The sequence below is a fragment of the Dermacentor albipictus genome, chromosome 7, assembly GCF_038994185.2.
Source record: "Dermacentor albipictus isolate Rhodes 1998 colony chromosome 7, USDA_Dalb.pri_finalv2, whole genome shotgun sequence".
NCBI lineage: Eukaryota > Metazoa > Arthropoda > Arachnida > Ixodida > Ixodidae > Dermacentor > Dermacentor albipictus.
The window spans coordinates 30,093,458-30,115,834 of record NC_091827.1 but is presented as its reverse complement, the minus strand read 5'-3'; the positions used below and the strand labels follow the sequence as shown (position 1 = coordinate 30,115,834).

The following is a 22,377-nucleotide window of genomic DNA, read 5'->3' as shown; positions in this document are numbered from 1 at the left end:
TAATAGCGCCGAGCGACGCTTGGTCCTCAAGTTCTCAGAGCGTTTTACGCATGGCAGGCACGTATACCACTTCGTCCTTCCGAAACCACAGCTCGTCCATTACCATTTGGTCATCATTACGCGGCGGCACCTCTCGCGGTGTACACACTACGTAATCCTCGTCCTATACCTCTCTTCTGACCCAGCAGGGGGCGCGCCGGTCCGTGCTTCCATTCTTTCTTCTTTTCTCGCCTAAAACAACGCCGCTCACGGTATACTTTTTTTCGCAACGCCGCGCCAATCGATTAGGGAACATATTCCTGCGCGCCTCCCGTTAATTTATCTCGCCTCGCGTCTTCAACTACCCTGTTTGCGCTGACTCACTACCGCGGGGTGACCGCTAAGGTATACACTGCAGAACGCACACGTGGCTTTATTTATGACCCACCGCTTCGCTTCCTAAGCCTGTGCTTAACTCGTGAAGCACAGGCCGCTTCGAGACCACCCCCCGCGTTTTGGGCTCCATTGTCCGGTTTCCATTAGGCCCAATTTGTCGGTGCCCCCCGTGGCGTGGCCTACAGAGTGCGTTGCGCGTTTTTGCGTTTTTTTTTTTGCGTGTGCGCCTGCAGACTGCCTGAAAGGTATCTACGCGCAGTTATGTCCCGAAACATAAATAAGCCTCCTCGAAAGGTTGCCGTGCTTAGAACAACCGCCGCCAGCGCTCCATTGTAGCAGCGCGCGCTGCTACATAGCGGTTGCGATGAAAAATAAGACAAAGAAGCCACTCGGTTTGCAGAAAACAATCCAGTTGAGAGAAATTTAAGCGATGAATTCGGACGTGCTTTGGATAAGCCGCCACGTCCCAGCTCAAGCGGAGGCAGGCGGTGGTGTGCCGCGACAGAACGAGGTTTAGATTAAGGCTAAGGCTAAACCAGTTTTAGAGTTTGAGGAAACTCGCGCTTTAGCGTTGCATGCTTGGTGTTTTAAGTCATCGACAAATGCATATGTTTCTTTTCACGTGATTTGTTGCGCGTCAATAAGTGTTAGTTCGACTAAGGGTGCCGCTAAAGTTTAGAAAATATTCAGGCAGGAATACTCAGAATGCATACGTTTCTCTGACTTTTCTAACCGCTTTCCTTCGTTTATGAAGTTAGGAAGAAATACCACTGCACGTAGAAGTTAAAGGACAGCTGCGACTGGTCACTGTTGTTCATCGAATTCGTTATAGAGAATCAGCTTTACCAAAGGAAAGCGCGAGGTCATTCGAAGACAGGAGAACGAACGTGAGACAAATCCGTGGACTATAGCTGTGACTTTGACGCTTGTTGACGCAATGTGTTGGCTCCGCGCGGAAGCGCTCTGAAATTCCTTGTCGACTTGAATGTCTGTGTGCGCGTCCTGTCGTATACATGATCATTTTTGTATATACACATCACTTCAAAATTGTGTAAAGTGTTCTATCACATCATCATTGTACATAACCATTGTGTACACTGTATATATTGAAAATCATTTTGTACATGTGGCATTTCGTTTATGTGTAACTGTGCCTTTCCGTGGGTATACGTGTTTATATGCAGGTGCGTGAGGAGTCGGACATTACTTACGTTGAAAAGGTGCTGTGTTTCGTTTCTTAGATCTTATCGTCCCGGTGGAACTGTGCCGTAATTATGACTCAGCGTTCGTATCGTCTCTTGTCGAAATAAACTTTTTCTAAACACAGTATTCTTTTAATGCACATAGAATGTAGGTGCCCCTGATTTCTGTGTGTGTGTGTGTGCTCTCGTATACATGATCTTTTTTGTATATGCACATCTAGTGCACATCACCTCAAAATTGTGTAAAGTGTTCTGTCACATCATCATTGCACATAACCATTGTGTACGCTGTATATATGGAACATCATTTTATGCATGTGGCACTTCGTTTATGTGCAATTGTGCCTTTCCGCGGGTATATGTGAGTATATGTTGGTGAGTGAGGACTCGGACACTACTTTGAAAACGTGCCGTGTTTCGTTTTATGCGTTGCATATTGCAATCACTCAGTTCAGCCCTTGGGCGCGGCCGGGCAGCCACCATTGAGGGTATGAGCCATTGTTCATTGCTGCGCGTCTCATATGTGGGTCTATTCTCTTTTAAGTTTGCTATGTTTGTTGTTAAGTTGCTTCTATTTTTATGCGTTGCATATTGCAATCACTCAGTTCACCCCTTGGGCGCGGCCGGGCAGCCACCATTGACCTTTAGCGCAACCACGTCACGTGACGTCACGACAACCGGATGAAAAGCTGGGCCCCAACTCGCGCAATATGCAACGCATTCTTGGCTTAACCAAGCTAAGTCTGGCCATTTTTTTTTATATGTTATCATGCTGGTGGAATTGTGCCGTGATTGTGACTCAGTGCTGCTTGTAACGTCTCTTGTGGAAATAAACTTTTCCTAAACACATATTTATTCAATTGAAACGTATCTCGGCAGTCGCTGTCGTTTCTTAGAGGTACCGGTCACTCTTCTGTTAGGAAGTTAATTTCAAGGAAATCTTCTAGCCAGACTCGTTTTCAAGGTGTCTTGGCTCACCGAGAAAAATATGTTAATCCGTAGCACCTCACTTCTCGTAATTAGAACGCGTACAAGAGCGTCAGCCAAGAAAAAAAAGTGAATTTATACAACAGTGCCGAGATGACTTCGCCACGACTCCGGCTGTGACGTCATCACTGGAGACACTGGAAACACAAAGACGTTGCCAACCTTCGTGTGTATAAAGCGATTGTCTACCCTCCTCTCTCCTCCCTACATTTTATACAGGGATGGGCTTTTAGGTTCCGGGGCCGCTTAAATTCGAGAAAATGCGGCAAGCGATGTTAGATATGGAGCTGTTTCCTGCGATTACTTCGAGTTCCCCAAACCACTTCGAATCGCAGCACAGCTAATTGAGGAATGCCGAAGCAGGAAAGCACATTCCAGAGGAGCGGCCGAGCAAACAAGTTTAAGGCAACAAGTTCACGTGCCAACAAGTTCGTGCGCCGCCGGGATTAGCAGGTGGGCCTCGGACAATGGAGCATGAGCAGCCCTCCCCTTCTCCTCGTTAGAAGTGCATTGCCAGTCTGCGAGGCAAGACCGCAGAGAGCCGCCAGGTGTGACACCGCGACACGGGCGCCTACCATTGGCTGAAAGTGGCGTCATCTGAGAGGACTCTCCGATTGGTCGAACATGACGCGACTTCCAGTGCTCGAAGGGTTTATAAGAAGCCTTCCAGAGAGACCTGAGCATTCTGGGACGTTCCCTGATTCCCTGATTCACCTCTCTCGAACTTCTTGCCGCGGGCCGCAGCGTCCGAGTTGCTGCCGGCCCGTAATGACTGTACGACAGTTACTTGACGTCTCACCTCTCTGTATATAATGTAGAATAAATCCTCGCAAGTTGTGGGTTTTCATCCCGACGTCCGTCCTTCAACCCCTACAGCGAGCATCCGAGCAGGGACTGACAAATAGCAGTCGTTAGCGCTCAGCGTGATTAACGCGCTTCTCTTTTGTCGCGTATACGTAGAAAGTTTTTTTTTTTCACTTAGCGCTGAAGAGACGAACCGCAACTAATGGGACATGTTAGTCGATCTCTTTGCATACATTATGCGTGCGTAGACCTTCACACGTACCAACCTGAGAAGTCTTCCGTGCACTCCTGTTGGACTAAGTTTGATCGTGGCGGGATGAGGGTCATCAGAACGATAACTACACGCCCGTTCTCGTTCCCTGCGAAGAGAAACGAGAGCTACTCAAGCTTAGGAGATTTTTGCACCTTTAGATCAATCACTGGAGAAAGCGGTTAGGTATACGTACTCGGTGACCAACCTAACAAATCAGTACAAAGGTGCCCACAAAGCCACACTCCACGTACCCACATTACCTCCGCGCTATAAAATATAGTTCCCAAGATAGAGGGTGAAGAGAAGTTCGTCTACATTATGACGTTATGCAAATGAGTGAGCGTAGTTACCTGGCCCATCCATAGGAATGATCTTTTCTAATTCCCCCTTTAGCTTACCCCCATTGTAGGGTAGCAAACCGGACGCTCCTCTGGTTGACCTCCCTGCATCTTGTTTTCTCTCTCTTTATCTCCGAGTTGGGTAGTGCTATATATTGTCCACTGCATTCTTAGGTTGTCGCTGACATTTTTCTTTAATATTTGCAATTCTTCTCACTCGATTCATTCAAATACAAGTGAAAGACCGCATCTATATTTCGTGGGTCCAATCGACATTTATTACAGATAAAGGAGCAATAACGAAGACGACACTTCGTTTGCACTTGGTTAACGTTTGTCACTGTAAACCTATTCCCACCCTTAAAGGCGTTTCCTTTCTACAACTAGCACCCTTACACCCGTGCTAGTGTTAGAGGGTGAAGTTAACGACCCATTTGGGGGCTCCCTTAAAGGCCTTCAAGGGTGTAAATCGGTTTACAGTGTACGTCGAGGGTTATACGCTAGACAACGTAACATAAGTAACTTCAATTCAACAGCCTGTAACGCTGTGAATGAAGTCGGTTTCCAGGGACTTGGCGCAAGCAGCCTTTTTACACCGAAGGTGAGAACTTGATTGGTATTGAGGCACTCGCAGCAGCTGAAAATAAACAGTGTATGAAAATCTCAAAACTTGTTTTCCCGCTGCGCAACAGAAATGCCGAATTATACTAGCTTGAATGGTGATCAGGCATTTCGATTAGAGTACAGGACCCCGAGCCATTCAGTGTAATGAGCTTATGCGTGTGTGCGTGTATGTATGTATGTATGTATGTATGTATGTATGTATGTATGTATGTATGTATGTATGTATGTATGTATGTATGTATGTATGTATGTATGTATGTATGTATGTATGTATGTATGTATGTATGTATGTATGTATGTATGTATGTATGTATGTATGTATGTGAAGCTCGTTCATATGAGCCGCACGTGGCAATGATCTTAAGCGTTCCAAGCGTAGAAGTTCAAGCGATCCTGCCTTACGAAGTGCAGTAACGCATTAGCCATGACCGGCACGTACATCTCAGCATCGGTGCATGACGCACACAAAGTAGAAGTTTATTAATTCATTAATTTATTAATATAATAATGTGTTACGGGCCAAAACCGTGTCACGATTATGAGGCGCACTCGATGGTTGGGGACTCTGGAATATTTTTACCACCTGCGGTTTAACCTGCGCCCAATGAGCGGTGGAATACCGTTTTTGCCATTCCACCACCATTAGGGCGTGGACGTCGCGGATAAGAATTGAACTCGCGACCTCTTGCTTAGCACCACAACGTCACAGTCGCGAAGCTACCGCGGCGGATAGCTTGAGCGTTGTATGGAATTTGAATAGCTCATACAGTACTCCATGTTCATCATCATCATCATCAGCAGCAGCAGGCTATTTCATTAATATCCGCCGCACTATAACCTAGGGCGTATGAACTTTAGAGTGAAAAAAGTTCTCAATCATTCTCTAAGTGTTATGTTTATCTTTTGGTGTCTTCTCTGAAAACTATTGAATTTGATGCAGATGCTCAACGCTTCGGAGTGACCTGGTAATTCTACTGGCGAAATCAACCGGACAATTTCTGACGTTGCCGCACGGTCGCATTCAATGGTGGCATTGGACTGCGCTTTCTGACGAGTGAGAGTCAAACATTTGGGTACGGGCTACACCATACACAGTTGCTCGGGGCAGGGGGGAAAAATTGCAAAAAGAAACTGCGTCGCAGGATGCCTGCAGCGCCCCGAACGAAAAGCTGTAAAAGGACACGCGTCACTATGAATAAGAGCGTGGCATCCCGTGAGTCAGTTCTGCGAGTCGAAGAGCGCCACATGCATCCGGAGGCGACGTTCGCTGCAGATGTTGGCGCATACCCTAGTTGGTTGCCCGTTGCGTAGGCAAGCGTGGTTCATCGCCCCATACGTACCACTGCTTTGCCCAGTCCTTCCTTTATTGTTTCTCGTTTTCTTTTTTGGCTGTTGCGCAATCCGTTGAAAGCATACACGTCCTCGACGGAGATGACTGAAGTCAGCGAACCGTCACCTCGCTTTGCACGACTTCCAATGAGCAAGCTTGTTTATTGGGGCACTACTGAACGCTCTATGCACACGGTAAGAAAAAGTTCGCGATAGGCAGACAATGCTGTCGTGAACATGCGAGCCACATACCGAATGATTCACGACATCCATTCGAGGTCTTTAACAGATAAGAAAGACGATGCAATTTAATTATTTCTTTTGTTCTAACTTTACCATATGCGAGCTGGCAGCTTGATAAGGACAATGATGCGTATGATGCGTGCCTGACGGCGAAACGCGAGAAGTCACTTATCAGCGTCTGCACTATAAGGGTGTGGCCGCTACGCACTTCGGCAATTTACCCGCCGTGGTTGCTCAGTGGCTATGGTGTTGGACTGCTGAGCACGAGGTCGCGGGATCGAATCCCGGCCACGGCGGCCGCATTTCGATGGGGGCGAAATGCGAAAACACCCGTGTGCTTAGATTTAGGTGCACGTTAAAGAACCCCAGGTGGTCAAAATTTCCGGAGTCCTCCACTACGGCGTGCCTCATAGTCAGAAAAGTGGTTTTGGCACGTAAAACCGCAAATATTATATTGTTATATACTTCGGCGATTCACTTTAGCACTTTTTTTGTGTGTGTCAAAGTGGCCTGTATCAATTAGACTGTAAAAATTAGATAACTGGAAACGGTTACGAGCACCCCGGATGATGCTCTTGCATTGCGGTCGGTCGTCTGGCTATTTTAGCTACACAGTTGAACGCATGTTGGCCCTGCATCCCAGATTATTTCATATCGCAGTATTCGAGACGTATTTCACGAGCGCTTCTTGTTGTCTGGGATGATCAATCTGTCTGTACAAGGCCTATAGCTAATTATTTTCAAATGTCGCAAACGCTTACTAGGTTTAAACACAACCAAACCACTTCGTCAATTACCGCGGGCATCTATGCGTAGTACGAGAATTTCCAGCGAACAAACTTTTACTAAGGAAGGAAGCCAGTGGATAGAAAGACCCTTTCTTTCTGCCCACTTGCTTCCTTAGTTCTTTTATTCGCTGGGAATTATAATGCACTTAACGCAGAACAAGCCATAACCCGACTTTCCGCACTAAATCTGGCTTTACCTTTACGTAGATGTGTTCGAATTTTTCTGGAAAGGACCGAAGGCAATGCGCAACACTCCTCGAAAGGGGTCTCAAGAGAGCAGAGGAATGTCACTCACGCTGGGTTTTAGCTCGCGTCACAGTTGATCAGACCAAAGGACGCCCCGGGAAAGAAAAAAAAGATAGAGAAGGAACACGAAGAAGGTGGCAGCACGCCTTTTCAATCACTCCCTGGGAGTTGTTTGCTTCCCCGTCAGACAACCTCCGCTTTCGCGCTGGACCAGGGTTAACACCCCCGCGTTTCGGCTGTTCAATCTCTCGGAATTGATCGCAGAACACCTTTTCACGCCATTGCGGCGCGAAAGCGTCATTATCGCGATGTCGCGCGACGACGGAGCCGCAAGCCTGCTGGCGCCCGAACGAAGGTGCGAAAAAAAAAAAAACAAACAAGAAACCCTTTCTACCCGAGTGCAGCGCGTGAGAAAATGACGGGGCCCTCCTTCCTCGGAGACCTCTAGCTACAAGTTCTAAGCATTCCGGCTGCGGGCCACTCGCTCTGAGATGCAGGATATCTCTCTCTTTTTTTTTTTTCCCCCGGGGAAGGTGAAATTGACACGCGACCGCTGGAAACGGCTGCAGCGAAGGATGTGCGTGCTCCTAATATATATATATATATATATATATATATATATATATATATATATATATATATATATACACACACACCTCAGCTGTAATGCAGAGGGAAGAAAGGGCAGCGGCGTTGATTCATCGCACGTATTCACTCTCCATCAGCAGCTGGCACCTGCACGTCGGGCCACCGGTGAGACGTATACTGCTCGACGGTTTTGACACGAAAGGAAATGTCACTGCATTGCCTTGCACTGCAAGTAGTGCGGATGTCAACCGAAGTTAGAGCACTCGGAGAGACGTGAAAGAAGAGACAGCGGGTTTTCCCCAGGTGGCATCTCCACATACCGTCAATGTCACATACAGACATGGAACATCACCCAGCGCACCGTGTCGCTAAGTCGCTATTCGCCATAGAATCTGGCATGTTTACATGTAATGCGTTAACGACTTTATCGATACAAGCACAATGGGAAGAAGCAGTGCACACAGGACTCGGGTTATCATCGAGACAAAAATGAATCGGGAGTCCAGACGATGGTCGTGTAACCACGCTTAGGTTTGTCTGACAAGGAGCGTGATTATCTTATCACGTATGCGGTGGTATGAGTTCACAGGGCAGGCCGGGTCCGCTCTGGTTACATTGTTTAGTTAATCTCGGTTTCTTGGGTAATTTCCTCTCAGTCTGCTTTCAGGAAGCTTTGGCTCGGGGTCAACTCCGGTAGTACTATTCAAATTTGACATAAATTGTAACAGCGCAAACACATGCAACCACAGAGTACCAACGACGAAACACAAGCGCATCTGTCTGGTCCTTGGTACTTTGGGGTTGCATGTGTTTGTGCTGTTACAATTTTTATGTCAAGTATGCACCAACTCGCCCAGAAAGAAGATTTAATGAAGTACTATTCAAGTACATCGAAAATGCAGATATCATTTCATGAAACTTCCGCTGAGCCAACCTAAACAATATTTGTTGTATTGGAGACGAAAGGTTAAATTATAGTGACTTTAGGAAGCAGACTTTCGATTTAGATCCTGAAATTAAAGAAAGAAGAAACCGGTAGGTTTCATAAAAATTCAAGCACGAATTTCACGAAGTCATAACTCGGCACCGGGAACGTATAGTGAAGTTCTGTAAACTGGATACGTTAGAGCATCTAAGTCGGACAAATTTCATGTATAAATTGATAGTTTACGTGAAACTGTTGCAATGTTTATGAGTCCTACTCACCAATTGGAGGTATATTTCAGAGCGGTGCATAATGCACCAATATTGTACGACCTAAATGCATTTTAGGCGCAGCATGCGGAATTCTGATATATTTTTTCATCGCTGCTTTTGAGTTGTAAACTTGATGCTCGAGCTCTTCTGTTTTTAATTTTGTCACTTTCAGATGCTCTTTTATTAGTTTAATTGAAGCCTGGAATAAAACATCTGATTCCTACAGTCACTGGATTACAACATTTGTTTAATGCAACAAGCATCATGAAAATATGTGCGCTGGTTGACGAGCAAGGCGATTTCTCCGTTCCCGTGTATTTAGATGGGAGTTCCCAAGTTAAAGTTTCCTTAAGCTTTAACTCGGCCGCAACGCCGATGTAACCTATTCAAATACATGTAAAACGCCGGAATGCTATCCCGAGGTAACTCGGGCCTGGGCCGATTTTACTGAAGCTTGCTGCATTTGAAAGAGAAAGTTAAGGTCTAGTGACCGCTGGTAGCGCAATATTGATTTAGAGGCTTTTTTTTACGAAGATTGGTGAAAATTGCTAAATTTGCAAAAAAAAATAGAAACGCGAAATTTACAAATCCGCAATTCTGCACCAAGAGTAGATATCGCAGTTCTGTCAACTGAGTCCGTTCGAACATCCAAAGCGGATAAATTTATTATGATTTAAAACTTACGTGAATTCGTTACCATATTTACAAGGGCTTTGTAAAAGTCCTATTCACCTATTAGTAGTGAAAAGCCATGCACAATTCATACATTTTTTTCCTCCTTTATGTACTATTAGGTGCACTTGAAGGAAATGAGAAATTATTTTTAATTGCTGAGTTAGAGAGCTGTTAGCATGATAGCGCTAGCTTGCGAAAATGTGCGATCTTAAGCAACATTTATTAAAAAATCGAAGGCATAAATAAAAAATTCGCTCGCAACAGCCATTACAATAAAACTGCTTCTGTCAGGTGCAACAAACGGACGTTATCAGCTTCGGTGCTGTGGTTACTGAGAAAAGCTATTTATCTTTTCCCATGTATTTACATAGGAGTGCACAACCTAGAGCTTCCTCATAACATGCACACGTGTGACGTCAGCAGAAGACCAAAGAAGAAAGAGGATATCGCAGGATGATGGAGATGGAAGTCATCAACAGTGGTGGAACAACATGTGTCCGCGGAGCCTGAGATTAGACGAAATCAGACCAGGCCTTTGTAAAAAAACGAAGAAACATCTGTGACTATCAATCAAGTTAGTTGGACAGTTCATTGCTTGGCCGGGCGCCTGGTTGTCCCTTCCACCTTGCGACTCGAGCTAGTCGTCATAATCCACTTTCTGTATTTGCCCTTGTCGATCGGGATGTTCGAGTAACGTCTCCTAAGGAGATGCCCAATATACATCCACATATAGACACACACGCATCCACATATACACATACACGTGCGCGCGTGTCTCTGTGTTAAAGTGATCTTAACAACTTTACCGTAATCTATTCTTTAATGCGCAGTTTTCATCGGAGGACCGACATCAGGAACTATTTGGCACTAAAGCAAATATTACCGCGAATCTGCGAAAATAATGTTTACCTATTTATTCTGTGGGGATGCACTAGAAAAACCCTGCTGCTGGGTTGTCCAACGTGAATTCCTATAAAGATATACACAGCCCTACTGCATATGTAGATATCCCATATGCAGTAGGGTTGTATAGTTCCTCATAGACATTCAGGTTGAAAAAAGACATCAGAATATTAATTTCGACGTCTCGGCCGGAAACATGCGTTTATATTCCATGCTGCATGAAGGTTCGTCCCCTGACCAAACGCCGAAAATGAGTTTCTGACGTTTCGACGCGTTAGCGTAGTTTGGGCACTTCGCGGACTTTTTCGGGGGACAGGGTGCATGTTTGTACCTAACCGTTTTCCCGCTGACCTGGGTCACTGCGTAGCCTGTGATCGAGTACGTGGTCAGAGCATCGTGCTGCTATGCTGACAGAACACAGGTTTCGAAACCGACACTCGGACCAAATTGAGTGAGCGAGTAGGCTGGCAATGCATAAATTTTTGCCGCTCTTCAACGAACCTCTTTCATGTCAACACGGGTCGCTGCAGAATCCGGGACTTGGTAGACCCATCAGGACGGCAAGTTGGGCCAGTTGGCTGGGATCCATAGTATAAGGTTCGTTACAGCGCAACACAAGACAACGACAAAAGAAGGTATAAAACGACGACAAGGCGCTGACTCTCAACTGATATATCAGTTGAGTGATATCAGCTGATATCAAATAGATATCAGTTGGATATATGAGTTGACTGATATCAATTGATATCAAACTGATATCAGTGTGTATCAGTGTGTATCAGTGCATTAGTGGCAACACAAGACAAGGACAAAAGAAGGTATAGAATGACGACACGGCGCTCACTCTCAACTACCCGCCGCGGTTGCTCAGTGGCTATGGTGTTAGGCTGCTGAGCACGAGGTCGCGGGATCGAATCGCGGCCACGGCGGCCGCATTTCGATGGGGGCGAAATGCGAAAACACCCGTGTACTTAGATTTAGGTGCGCGTTAAAGAACCCCAGGTGGTCTAAATTTCCGGAGTCCTCCACTACGGCGTGCCTCATAATCAGAAAGTGGTTTTGGCACGTAAAACCCCATAATTAAATTGACTCTCAACTGATATCAGTTTGATATCAACTGATATCAGTCAACCGATATATCCAAGTGATACCAGTTTGATATGAACTGATATCGGTCAACTGATATATCAGTTGAGAGTGAGCGCTGTGTCGTCGTTTTATACCTTCTTTTGTCCTTGTCTCGTGTTGCGCTGTTACGAACCTCGGAAGACCCAGCAGTTCAATGAAACTGACGCCGACTCGGAGCACCGGGTTTGGACCACTCGTGTGCGCCAGTGTTCGGTGACACTCTCTGAAGCAAACGTGGGTCGCTGGGTATGTGCTAAGAGGTGTGTGCCCGCTCTTCAGTGCAGAGTCCTGGCTTCCGACGCTGAGCCGCTTCGCGCAAACCACAGCGTCGCGCGATGCATTGGTCCGAGCGGAACTAACGGCGCACCAGTAAACAGTGAATTCAATTCAATTCAATTATGGGGTTTTACGTGCCAAAACCACTTTCCGATTATGAGGCACGCCGTGGTGGAGGACTCCGCAAAAGTTTTGACCACCTAGGGTTCTTTAACGTGCACCTAAATCTAAGCACACGGGTGTTTTCGCATTTCGCCCCCATCGAAATGCGGCCGCTGTGACCGGGATTCGATCCCGCGACCTCGTGCTCAGCATCCCGACACCATAGCCACTGAGCAAGCACGGCGGGTATAACCAAATTCAGTAAACAGTGAAGGTGAATTTTTTATAGTCCGTCTTATGGGCCCTAAGAAATACCCCCACGGTCTTCTTCCGCCCTCATTTCGTGCACCGCCGAAATTTGACACGCGTAGCGCCGTTGGCTCGTGCTGCGCTTGACACCAGCTTCCCGAGACGGCTTCAGTGCAACGGTAAAGCTTGCGCGCTGTCGCTTCCAACGCTTCGCCCGCGAGCAAAACTAGCGATTTGTCTTTTCTTTTTCTTTATTTGCAAGCACATGCAGTACGAGGATATATAGTGCTCTGCTTCGCCCACCCCGGGTCCAGTCGGTGTGGAGCAAAGCGAAATTCCACAAAAAAATTAAAAACTTTTCGAGTTTCTCGCTGGGCAAGAAGCACGAATGTCATGGCCCCCGACTGCATCGACGGCCTCTGCGCAGTTTCCACACAACACTGCACGAAATTTGGGAACCGCAAGGAGCCTTACACGGCCGCGGGACAAAGAAACAAAGTGCGGTCGTTTAAGTACTCAGAGAAGCGCCCACTTCGGGATGTGATAGATCTGTATCTGAGCTCGTCGTTTTCACGGATCGCTGCTCATATAAATGGGCGGGAAAAAGATAAGAGAGAGAGCCCCACCCGGAGCAATCGTCCGCTCTACATCGCAAACCAACCACCGCGGCCAATCTTCTCTGCCTTCGTCGAAGCGAATCGAAGTGGGATGAGCGTCGATCATAACCGCGACGGCGCCCAGAATCAAGATCGACAACATCGTTAATCCCATCCAACGCTATGAGGACCAAAGAAGGCGGCGCTCCTATAGCTACGCGCATGCGAAAGCAACGCTCCCTCGTGGAAGCGGTCTCTGATGGATCTCACTGCCAGGGAGGGTGCACCGAGAGTTGGCCGTGCACCTCGGCCAACTCTCGGCAGGGAGTGGTTTGTGGAGCGAGCAAGGTGAGATGGCGCTGTGTATGTTTGTTGAGGCGCGGGGGAGGGAGGGGGCGGCGAGGGGGAGGGTACACTTGTTCTTGCACCGCGTACGCACACCACACCCTTTCGCGCCCCCCGCCCCGTTTTCTGACGCTACCGTGGATTATCACAACACGGCGCCGTGTCTTGGAAGCAGGCAAAAAAAAAAGGGGGGGGGGAATAAGAAGATTGCCACCTTACAATGAGAACCACAAGATGGGCCGTTGCAGCTAGTTGTCGGCCCGAATTAAGGGAAGGTCCCATCCGATCGGGCCCACTTGCGAGAATAGACAAAAGAAAAGAAAGGAAACGACCGACCTATACGGAAGTGGGGGCCGGTGCGTGGGGAAATGCGTCTTTATTTGGACGTCATCAGCGTAAGGACGTTGTATACGCGTGAAGCGCTTCCTGCGAGTGCGTGATTGGTCCCATATGCGCTACGGGCGAATCTGTAATTGCAACATCGTGGTTCAGAGGAACGCCTAGACCGTTGGAACGCCCGGAGCTGCAGCCTTCAGCTGTTTGCATTTCTTTCTCTCGCTTTATTCAGTGCAGCGAGAACTCGACAGATGGACGGCTGCGATTCGATGTTGGCACTAGTTAGAGCAACGGTCCCGCCAATCAAGCCACTAAGCAGAAAATAAAGTACATATACGAGACTATCGATACATCTTGTGCGGAAGTTGTCCTATGCATGGGCAAATGCATCTTCATTTCGACATCGTCAGTGCATGCGCTTTATTGCGCCGTTTTATGCCGGGTCCAGGGAGGCTCTTATACGAATATACGAGTGCGCACACAAAACTGCAGTCAAGCGGAATGGTCGGGGCTGCAGCCGTAAGATGGCTGCTTGTTTGTTTGTTGTGTGCAGCAGGAGCTCTAGGTGGGCAGTTGCAAATTACGCGTAGGTTCTGAAATCGGCAGAAATTGTTCAATACTTCAACCGAGCCTATAGCAAGAAAAGAGAGAGAGAGAAAAAAAAGATTAAGAAAGCGGTTGGAAGTAGGTGACATCCCAATTTAGACATCATCCGTTCCTATGCATCATTTCGCCTCTCCTGCTAGTTTGTTATAGCTCTCACGCATGAGGCCCAAGCTTTATGTGCATTGCTGTAGTTAATAGATCATTTACAGGCCACCGCACACCCACCGTGGTTGCTCAGTGGCTATGGTGTTAGGCTGCCGAGCACAAGGTCGCGGGATCGAATCCCGGCCACGGCGGCCGCATCTCGATGGGGGCGAAATGCGAAAACACCCGTGTACTTAGATTTCGGTGCACGTTAAAGAACCCCAGGTGGTCGAAATTTCCGGAGTCCTCCACTACAGGGTGCCTCATAATCAGAAAGTGGTTTTGGCACGTAAAACCCCATAATTTAATTTTTTTTTTAGGCCACCGCACAAGTAGACGGAAAGAAGCTGTTCAAATGTCTACGTACAATATACAGACATTCTGAACCCATTCATCCAGCATTGTTAGGCATTGTACCAAGCGTAAAATCTTCGGGAGTTCCACGATCCCTGGCGCAGCACTTCATGTCGAATTCAATAATTCTGGTCTATACAGTTGAAGCGCCAGTGGGCCCCTCACCATTACACCCCATTCCCGGCAGCACCAACACCGCACACTCGTTGTGGCAGTAGTGGTAGTTATGCGGTTTAACAGAGCAAGACACGCCATGCCGTGCCACGTAGATTATGAAGAGATGCGAAAGGGGAACATATTAGAAAAAAAGGTGAAGTAATCCTGGGTGGCTACGACTGAAGTTTTCATCTCCCGAGCACGAAATGACGATGATCACGCTTTCTCTTTCTTTCTTTCTTTCTTTCTTTCTTTCTTTCTTTCTTTCTTTCTTTCTTTCTTTCTTTCTTTCTTTCTTTCTTTCTTTCTTTCTTTCTTTCTTTCTTTTTTTAAGCGTTATGGGTTAACGCATCGACAGCCCTAAATAACGTTCCGTGGCAGCCAGAGGTTCACAGTACATACGAGAAAATAGTTATACTGGAGTGATTTGTGGCGCCTAATGGTACGCAGACTCCGGCTGCAATGCAGACGACGCGTGGGTGATATCGCCTTCGGTGTGTCCCTCGTGACCTACTGCGGTTATACGTTGCGTAGAGCTAAACGATCACGATGTGGGCGTTCCGACACTCCGGATCTCCATTACAACGCAGGCGCAAGGCCATACAGTCGACCTTGCAATCTCGTACTTGAGAATGCATGTGCGGCCGGCATAACTATTCTGTAGCACCTTCAATTAGACGCAGCGAACGGACAGCATAGAGCAAAAGGTAGTTAGGTTAGCTGCACAGTTTATCTGGGAATGGGGCCGGCTATTCCTCGAACGTTACGCCGTATAATTGGATGCAAGACCTGTCGAAAACAACCGGCCCGTGAGTCTTTTTTTTTTTTTCGCAATCACAGACTACATGTTTCTTACGGCTAGCATGGCGTATTCGGTGGGAGTAAGCTACAGCTTTACGAGAGCTTACTGTAGGGCTACTTCGTACATGATTTAAAAATATTAAAAGAGAGCTAAGAAGCCGGACAACTAAGTGAGACACACCCTGCCATTGTCAAGCACAAGTCGGGCGGCACAATTTTCTAAAGTATACTTGTCTAGGTTTCCTGCCCCTCGCAACGAAAATTCACTGCTTTGCTTGGAGAAACTTAGAGCTGTATTAATCTACAGGTTAAGCGGTGTCCGACTGTAGCTCGTATGTTGTATTACACTGTATAGACCTTCCACGATACACGACTGTACGCAAGACGTTTCAAGCGCTACAATCTACTGACCTTGTACATGTTAGCATTGTAGATGTATGCCTTCATATGCGGCTCACATTCCTCTTATTCCAAGGCAATTTTTTCGTCTACTGTCAAGTGTTCGATATTACTTTACGCCCGTCATCAACTTATAATTTCAGTTTTTTAACAGTATCATCGGCCCTTTTAGTTATTTTGCTACAATTGTAAAGTAAAATCCTGGAGAGGGTCCGCTACTTAAGCACTTCTGTAGCTTTTGATGTTCCAAAAACTGAAGTGAACATTAAGTAACTCTGAAAGAGCTGCTGACTGTAGATATTACATTTCTGTCGTTTAGGAAACGCATAATCTGAGCCGGACATGTTGTATATCCTGCCATAATCGCTACCTATTTAGCTAAAGATTCTCACATACGACTTTTCTGCTTAGTGACTTTTGGGAACAACTGAATATGCTGGATTGACACCAGCGAGTAGTCAGGTTCTCGTGTAGCCAGTTAGTTGGTGAAAGGTGTAGGAGAACCAGTGCATAGGTTTCGCATTCTTGGTCCTTAGATGTATGAACAGTCTTGCATTGTACAACACCTATAGGTAAGCTGCAGACCACAGACAGCTTGCAGGTGTTCATTCATTCATTTGCTTTTTGTCTTCAAATGCCCTCAAGGTAAACCGAGATTAACAGATCCGAGTGGTTAGAAGAGTGCATGAAAGTAATCGGTACTTTCCGCTTATATAATATCTTTGACCAGAAAGCGCAAGAATGTATTACTCTCACACGAAGTACACCTTTATCGTTAAAATGTTACAAAAACATGTGACAACTATTGCTTCGCTGTCAGAACGTGTTAACCGTCACTAACGTATTCTTAGTGGCCCACGACAGTTGATATTGATGCTTCCGATTTACTCTATAACCTGTAGATTTGCGCGTCCATACACCTTCCACGCAATATTAAAGCGAACTTTTCTGAGACAAGAAGTCTGTGAATACCACCCACACGTGATCCGCTGTTACCAGCTGTGGCCTCTACCGCGTACCGCTGCACTGTTCTAGATAACATACCTTCGAACTGGCTCGCGGATCAGGTCGAGGCGTTGTTGACCGTCAAGGCAAGAGGCCGGGCGGGTTTTTAGAGTGCCTTGCTCGTGCACGCAATTATTCAATTTCTCCGTGATGCGCACGGCGTAGGCGTTCTTATACATTCGGGCAATCATAGCGATGCGCGCACAACCAATCATTACGTGCACGCCGTTCAGCGGTCACTCGGCCATGTAAAGGCCAAGCCGAGTCTCGAAGAAGGCGCGTAATAGTCGCTGTGAAGCATTACACTGTAGAAGAAGTTGCGTAGCGGCTGCAGCCGTGGGGAGGCGGGGGGGCGGAGGGGGGGGGGGCGTGAGCAGAGGGTAGGCGGGAAGGGGGGGCGAGGGGGGGGGGGCGTTTGTAACTTGCCGCCTCGTTGCTGAACCATGCGGTGTTGTTTCGGCAGTTGCTTTTATTGCGCAAAACGGAGCGATTACAGCGAATGGAGTCTGCATAACGCCACCGCGCTCGTCCTGTGATGCGATGCCGAGCCATGTAAATTGTAGACATAGGCGAACGCCCGCGAATAAACAATGGGCTACACATAGTGGGCATTCAGTCGGGACCGAGTGTTGCGCGAAAGCGTTGTTCGTTTATACCAGCGTTTTACGAGTGTTTTTCGTTAGCAGTGTATTCAACAACTACGTTACGGTGCCGGTCAGCTCAGTATGTTTGTACGGGTATATTAAATGCACGATCATTACACTCTACCCGTAACAAGATATGGGGCATGAGGGAGAGAGAGAGCAAGGATAGGAAAGGCAGGGAGGTATAAGGAAAAAAAATTTTAACACCCACAGAATGACCATTAGAACGAAACAAATTTTGGGTTTAACTTTAAGAGACGCTAGATGGTAGGAGCTCAGGAGCTCTTATCAGGATAGAGTAAAAATTCGTTATAACGAAGTTGAAGGGTGGTGTCAGAATTAGTTTGTTATAATCATGATTTTGTCATATCCATTTCTCTTGGCTGTAATCCAATATGATTCTCTGCGAGGATTTCAATGGCGATTTCAATTTGTTGTATCGTTTGTTTCGTTATATTCCGTTTCATTATAGCGGCGTCTAACTTACTATATTGAAATAGATCAATCGTTTTCCTCAGCGTCCCCTTAGCTAATTTCGACGAGGTTCGTTGATCGTAAGTGATAATTTTAATATCAAGTGAATGTGCGACAAACGTATTTACTTAGGACGTCATCTTCTTTTACCAAAACATCTGCAAACTGCAATATTGAAAAAAGAAGGATGACGTACCAACTTTTCAACTCTTTAATTGCAGTTGTGTAATGTTCACCATCAGGAAATCCAAAGGAAAAAGAAAAGAGGTATTAGATACCACTCTCAAGTGTATCGCTGATTTATGAGCATAAATTTAGCAAAATCCTCTATATATGAATTGTTTCAATTTCGCGTAAGTTCCGAACTAATATAGCACACCTGTCCGCTTTAGACGCGCCGCCTGACGCAGCCTGCAGGACTGCGCGTGTGTTTTTTTTTTTTTTGGTGAAGTGTTACGAATTTCTAAACTTCGTCTTTCATCATTTTTTTTTTCTTCAGGCTTGCCGATTTCTGCCAATTTTGTAAAGAATCACGAGGCCCCCAAGCCCAAAATTCTGCTGCCTTGAACTGCCGCTACAATTTGACTTTATCTCTCAAACGGGACCAAGTTATTCCGAGCTGACGCCGCGACTACTCGCAGTGCGAGAGTTTCCCCGTCTTACCGGTAACTGGATAGTAAATTCTGAGTTGCCCCCAGCTTAAGCTTCCTCCTAAGAGACAGTTCTGTTCGCGGTCAGAGCACTATATACACTGTAACACTTTCTTTGATGAACGGCTGCTGCGCAGGGGACAGCCGAATGAAGGTCAACGCGATCGTTGACGGCCTGTTCCCCCCCTTCTGCGGAGGGTACACAAACTATCTATGTCTGCACGTATATACCCGTCCTTTCTACGCTAACCCGCGCCGCTTTCACCCCTGTTTACGCGCCCGGGAATAGCAACAGCGCGTGCTTGCCAAACCACGTGTTGCACTACTTAATTTCCCTCGCGCCTCGCCCCACACTCTCTTCGCCTTGCCGTCTTGGTCGCCGCCGTGAAATCGTCTTCCTGCCTTCGCTGTCCTTCGGCTAGCGCTGCCTTGGCCGTGGCGCAGCGTAAACACCCGTCGTGTACACCTAACAAGTGCGGGTTGTCGGTACCTTCTAAATGTTTGCATGGTTTCGTCGTGGTTTCGTCACGTTTGTCCTCTACGTTAAAGTATGTTACTCTAAAGTTCAGCATACAGCGCACACTTAATGCTACCTCGGGGGCAAAATACGTTTTCACTATTCGATTAATGCACGTTAAACGCAGAAATGGTCCAACTATAGGGAATCGTTGAAGCGATTTCAATGAAATATACAGCGTTTAAGGGGGGAAGTATCCGTTTCATACCGGATGTAGCAAGCGTAAGTTCAACGTGAGACCTAAAGGGTTTTCCAATAAATTGCAGGAAATTGGTTTGAAAATATTGAAGCACGAACATTACAGTTCTGTAACTCGGCACAAAAATGGGACGTCACAGATCTGTTGCATCCCTTTAGAGTATATATCTCTGAGGCGGATAAATCTGATATGTGAGTTTGTATAGGTTGTGTGATACTGTTAGTGTTTGGTTTTCTATTAGTAGTAATAACAAATTAGTGGTTCATATCGAAGCGTTGCATAATGTAGCCTTTGTAGGAAAAGGTCCGGCACATATTTTATAAGTTAATTGTTATTATTTTATTATTTATTATTGTTTTATTTTATTAATAGCACTTATTTCTTTTTTCTATTACAGTCAAACTCAAGAAACTTCTTTTTTTCAGTCGCTTTTTTATTTGCTAAGAGTGGACGCCTACGAATGGTGTCCATCAGAACTCACTAGGCGCAAGGCTATATTAGCAACTCACGGTTCCACTTCTTCACAGATTTAGTTGCAGGCTGCACTAGTAACGACATGGACACAAACTTCCGATTACAGCGTTAATATTGGGTTCTGCTTTAGGCTATGGGGAAATGCCCTATAGTGAGACATGGAACATGATCCAGCAAGTATATGGTGACAAAGAATTACCAAGAAGCCGTGCCACTGAATGACACCAAAAGTTCTAAGAGGGTACAGATCCGTGCCAAGCGACCCCAGAGCCCGCTTACAGCCCGTCAACGTAACATAAAGCTGGAAATTGGAAACGCCATCATCATCACCATCAGCTTATCTTTATGTTCACTGCAGGACGGAGGCCTCTCCTAGCGATTTCCAATTACCCCTGTGTTGGGCTAGCTGATCCCAACTTGCACTTGTAACTTTCTTAGTTACATCACCCCACCTAGTTTTCGCCGTTTTCGACTACGCTTCCCTTCCGTTGGCACTGATTCTATAACTCTTATGGTCATCTGCCCTACGTATTACATGGCCTGCCCAGCTTCATTGTTTTCTCGCAATGTGAAATAGAATATCGGCTATCCCCGTTTGCTCTCTGATGCATACTGTTGTCTTCCTGTGTCTTAATGCTACACCTAACATATTTTGCGATATCAATTATATGGACACTCCAGCCGTATTTCCACCGTCGGCGTAATGTTCGGTATAAAGTCCAAGGGCGACAACATCGTCGCCGCGCGCCGTATGCTGTATGTGCGATGCGAGTGCGAACGTGGAAGGGTGAGCCGACGGTGATTCAATCTCGCGTGCGCCGGGGAGGAAAGCGGAGAGGAAGCGCGCCGTCTTCCGTCGCGCACAAGGCACCCGGGGGAGAGGAGGGATGGGGGAAGGTCGTTATACTGCGGTGGCGGCTGCGTACGGCGCGGCCGTGCGGGCTTACCTTGAAAGCGACGTGCGACGGCGACAGAGTGCGACGAGAGCTGACAACTCCGTGCGCGCTGTGCTATCGCCGCGTAGTTCCCGTTGGAGCGAGAGGCAACACGAAGGTCAATTCGCTCGCTGTTGCTGCCGCGCGTTCTCGCTCCAGCGCTTTGACAGCGAGTGTGCGGGTTAACCGAGCGGTCATCGAGTGAGATGTGTTCGTGTTTGCGTGTGTGCATATGACGCCATGCTTGTTAATGTAGTTAGTAAGCGAATGTTTCGAAATTTATACGGCAGATAAAATTACTATCGTTACTTCGTATAACGTACACGCGTGCGATGCTCTAACCAATTGAGATGAGGTGGAATCGCTCCTCACCTGCGGCAAGTTGTTTTTTCATCCACTTTCATTGCCATTAATTTATCATTTCTTTAATTCAGTTAGTAAGTACAAGAAATTACCCCTGTGTTTTCCTTGATGCCTTTGTTTGTTGGCTTCTCATGATACGATTAATAAAAATCGGGCCCCTCGGTTAACCCGCTTTCTTAATGGAGACACGCACTTTGAAGAGCAACAGGACTTTTTATGCGCGTTTAAGAAATGCGCATATATATATATAGGCACAACACCATCATAGAAGTGTACGCCAGCTGCATGAGCCATGCGAGTTCCATCCCAGTTGTAAATGTTTCTGCACGCGGTGCCATGTCGGCTCTCATGGGACCTAACCGTTTATAGCGGGTCCTACATTTCGCCGAATCCCCGGTCTACGCATTCGACAAGAATTGGAACGGAGCAGACTGTCACCTTTCAAATCCTACACGACACATGTGAGGTCCCCGAAGCCATCGTTCTTCTTTGACAGACGAAGACCGAGAAAGCGTGCAGGTCACGATGGCCTCCGGGCGACACAAAACCAAAGACGAATGAGCAAAGAAACGAACGAAAAGGTGGAAGCGTCGCCGATGCTAACCCTTTCCGTTCTGCTCCGTTTCGCGAACGGTAAACGATAGTGGCAGGTGTCCCGAGTCCTTCGCAATTCTCGAATGCAGGCAGGCACCGGCGACGCGAGGATTCTGTACTCAGCGACGGCCCAAAGAAGGGATGCGTAGGCGCCACATGCTCGGGTGACTTGAACGAACGAGTGCGCATAATGAGGATTTAAAAATCTGAAAACCCTAAGAAGAATTTCGTGCACTATTTCAAAATCTGTCAATGTGTCTGTCGTTCTGTTCTTCTGTCTATATGTATGTCTGTCTGTCTTTCTGTTCGTCTGTCTGTCTGTCTTTCTGTTTCTGTCTGTCTGTTCTGTCTATATGTCTGTCTGTCTCTCTGTCTGTCTGTCTGTCTGTCTGTCTGTCTGTCTGTCTGTCTGTCTGTCTGTCTGTCTGTCTGTCTGTCTGTCTGTCTGTCTGTCTGTCTGTCTGTCTGTCTGTCTGTC

The 22,377-nt window shown here is 46.8% G+C and overlaps 1 protein-coding gene across 5 annotated transcripts in view; it reads right to left on the bottom strand.

The window, feature by feature from the left end:
• Positions 1 to 22,377, bottom strand: part of LOC135917461 (nuclear transcription factor Y subunit gamma-like) — a 496,387-nt gene that overhangs the window by 85,247 nt on the left and 388,763 nt on the right. For 4 of the 5 annotated variants that reach the window (XR_011507364.1, XR_011507362.1, XM_070521822.1 and 1 more), the window contains one exon: positions 3,635 to 3,727. The exons of the other annotated variant lie outside the window; for it this stretch is intronic. Coding sequence is in view for 2 of the 4 variants with exons in the window: in XM_070521822.1 (XP_070377923.1) it covers positions 3,635 to 3,727 (93 nt within the window). In the remaining 2 variants the exon portion in view is untranslated. The remainder of the gene's footprint in view (positions 1 to 3,634; positions 3,728 to 22,377) is intronic. 5 annotated transcript variants of the gene reach the window in all.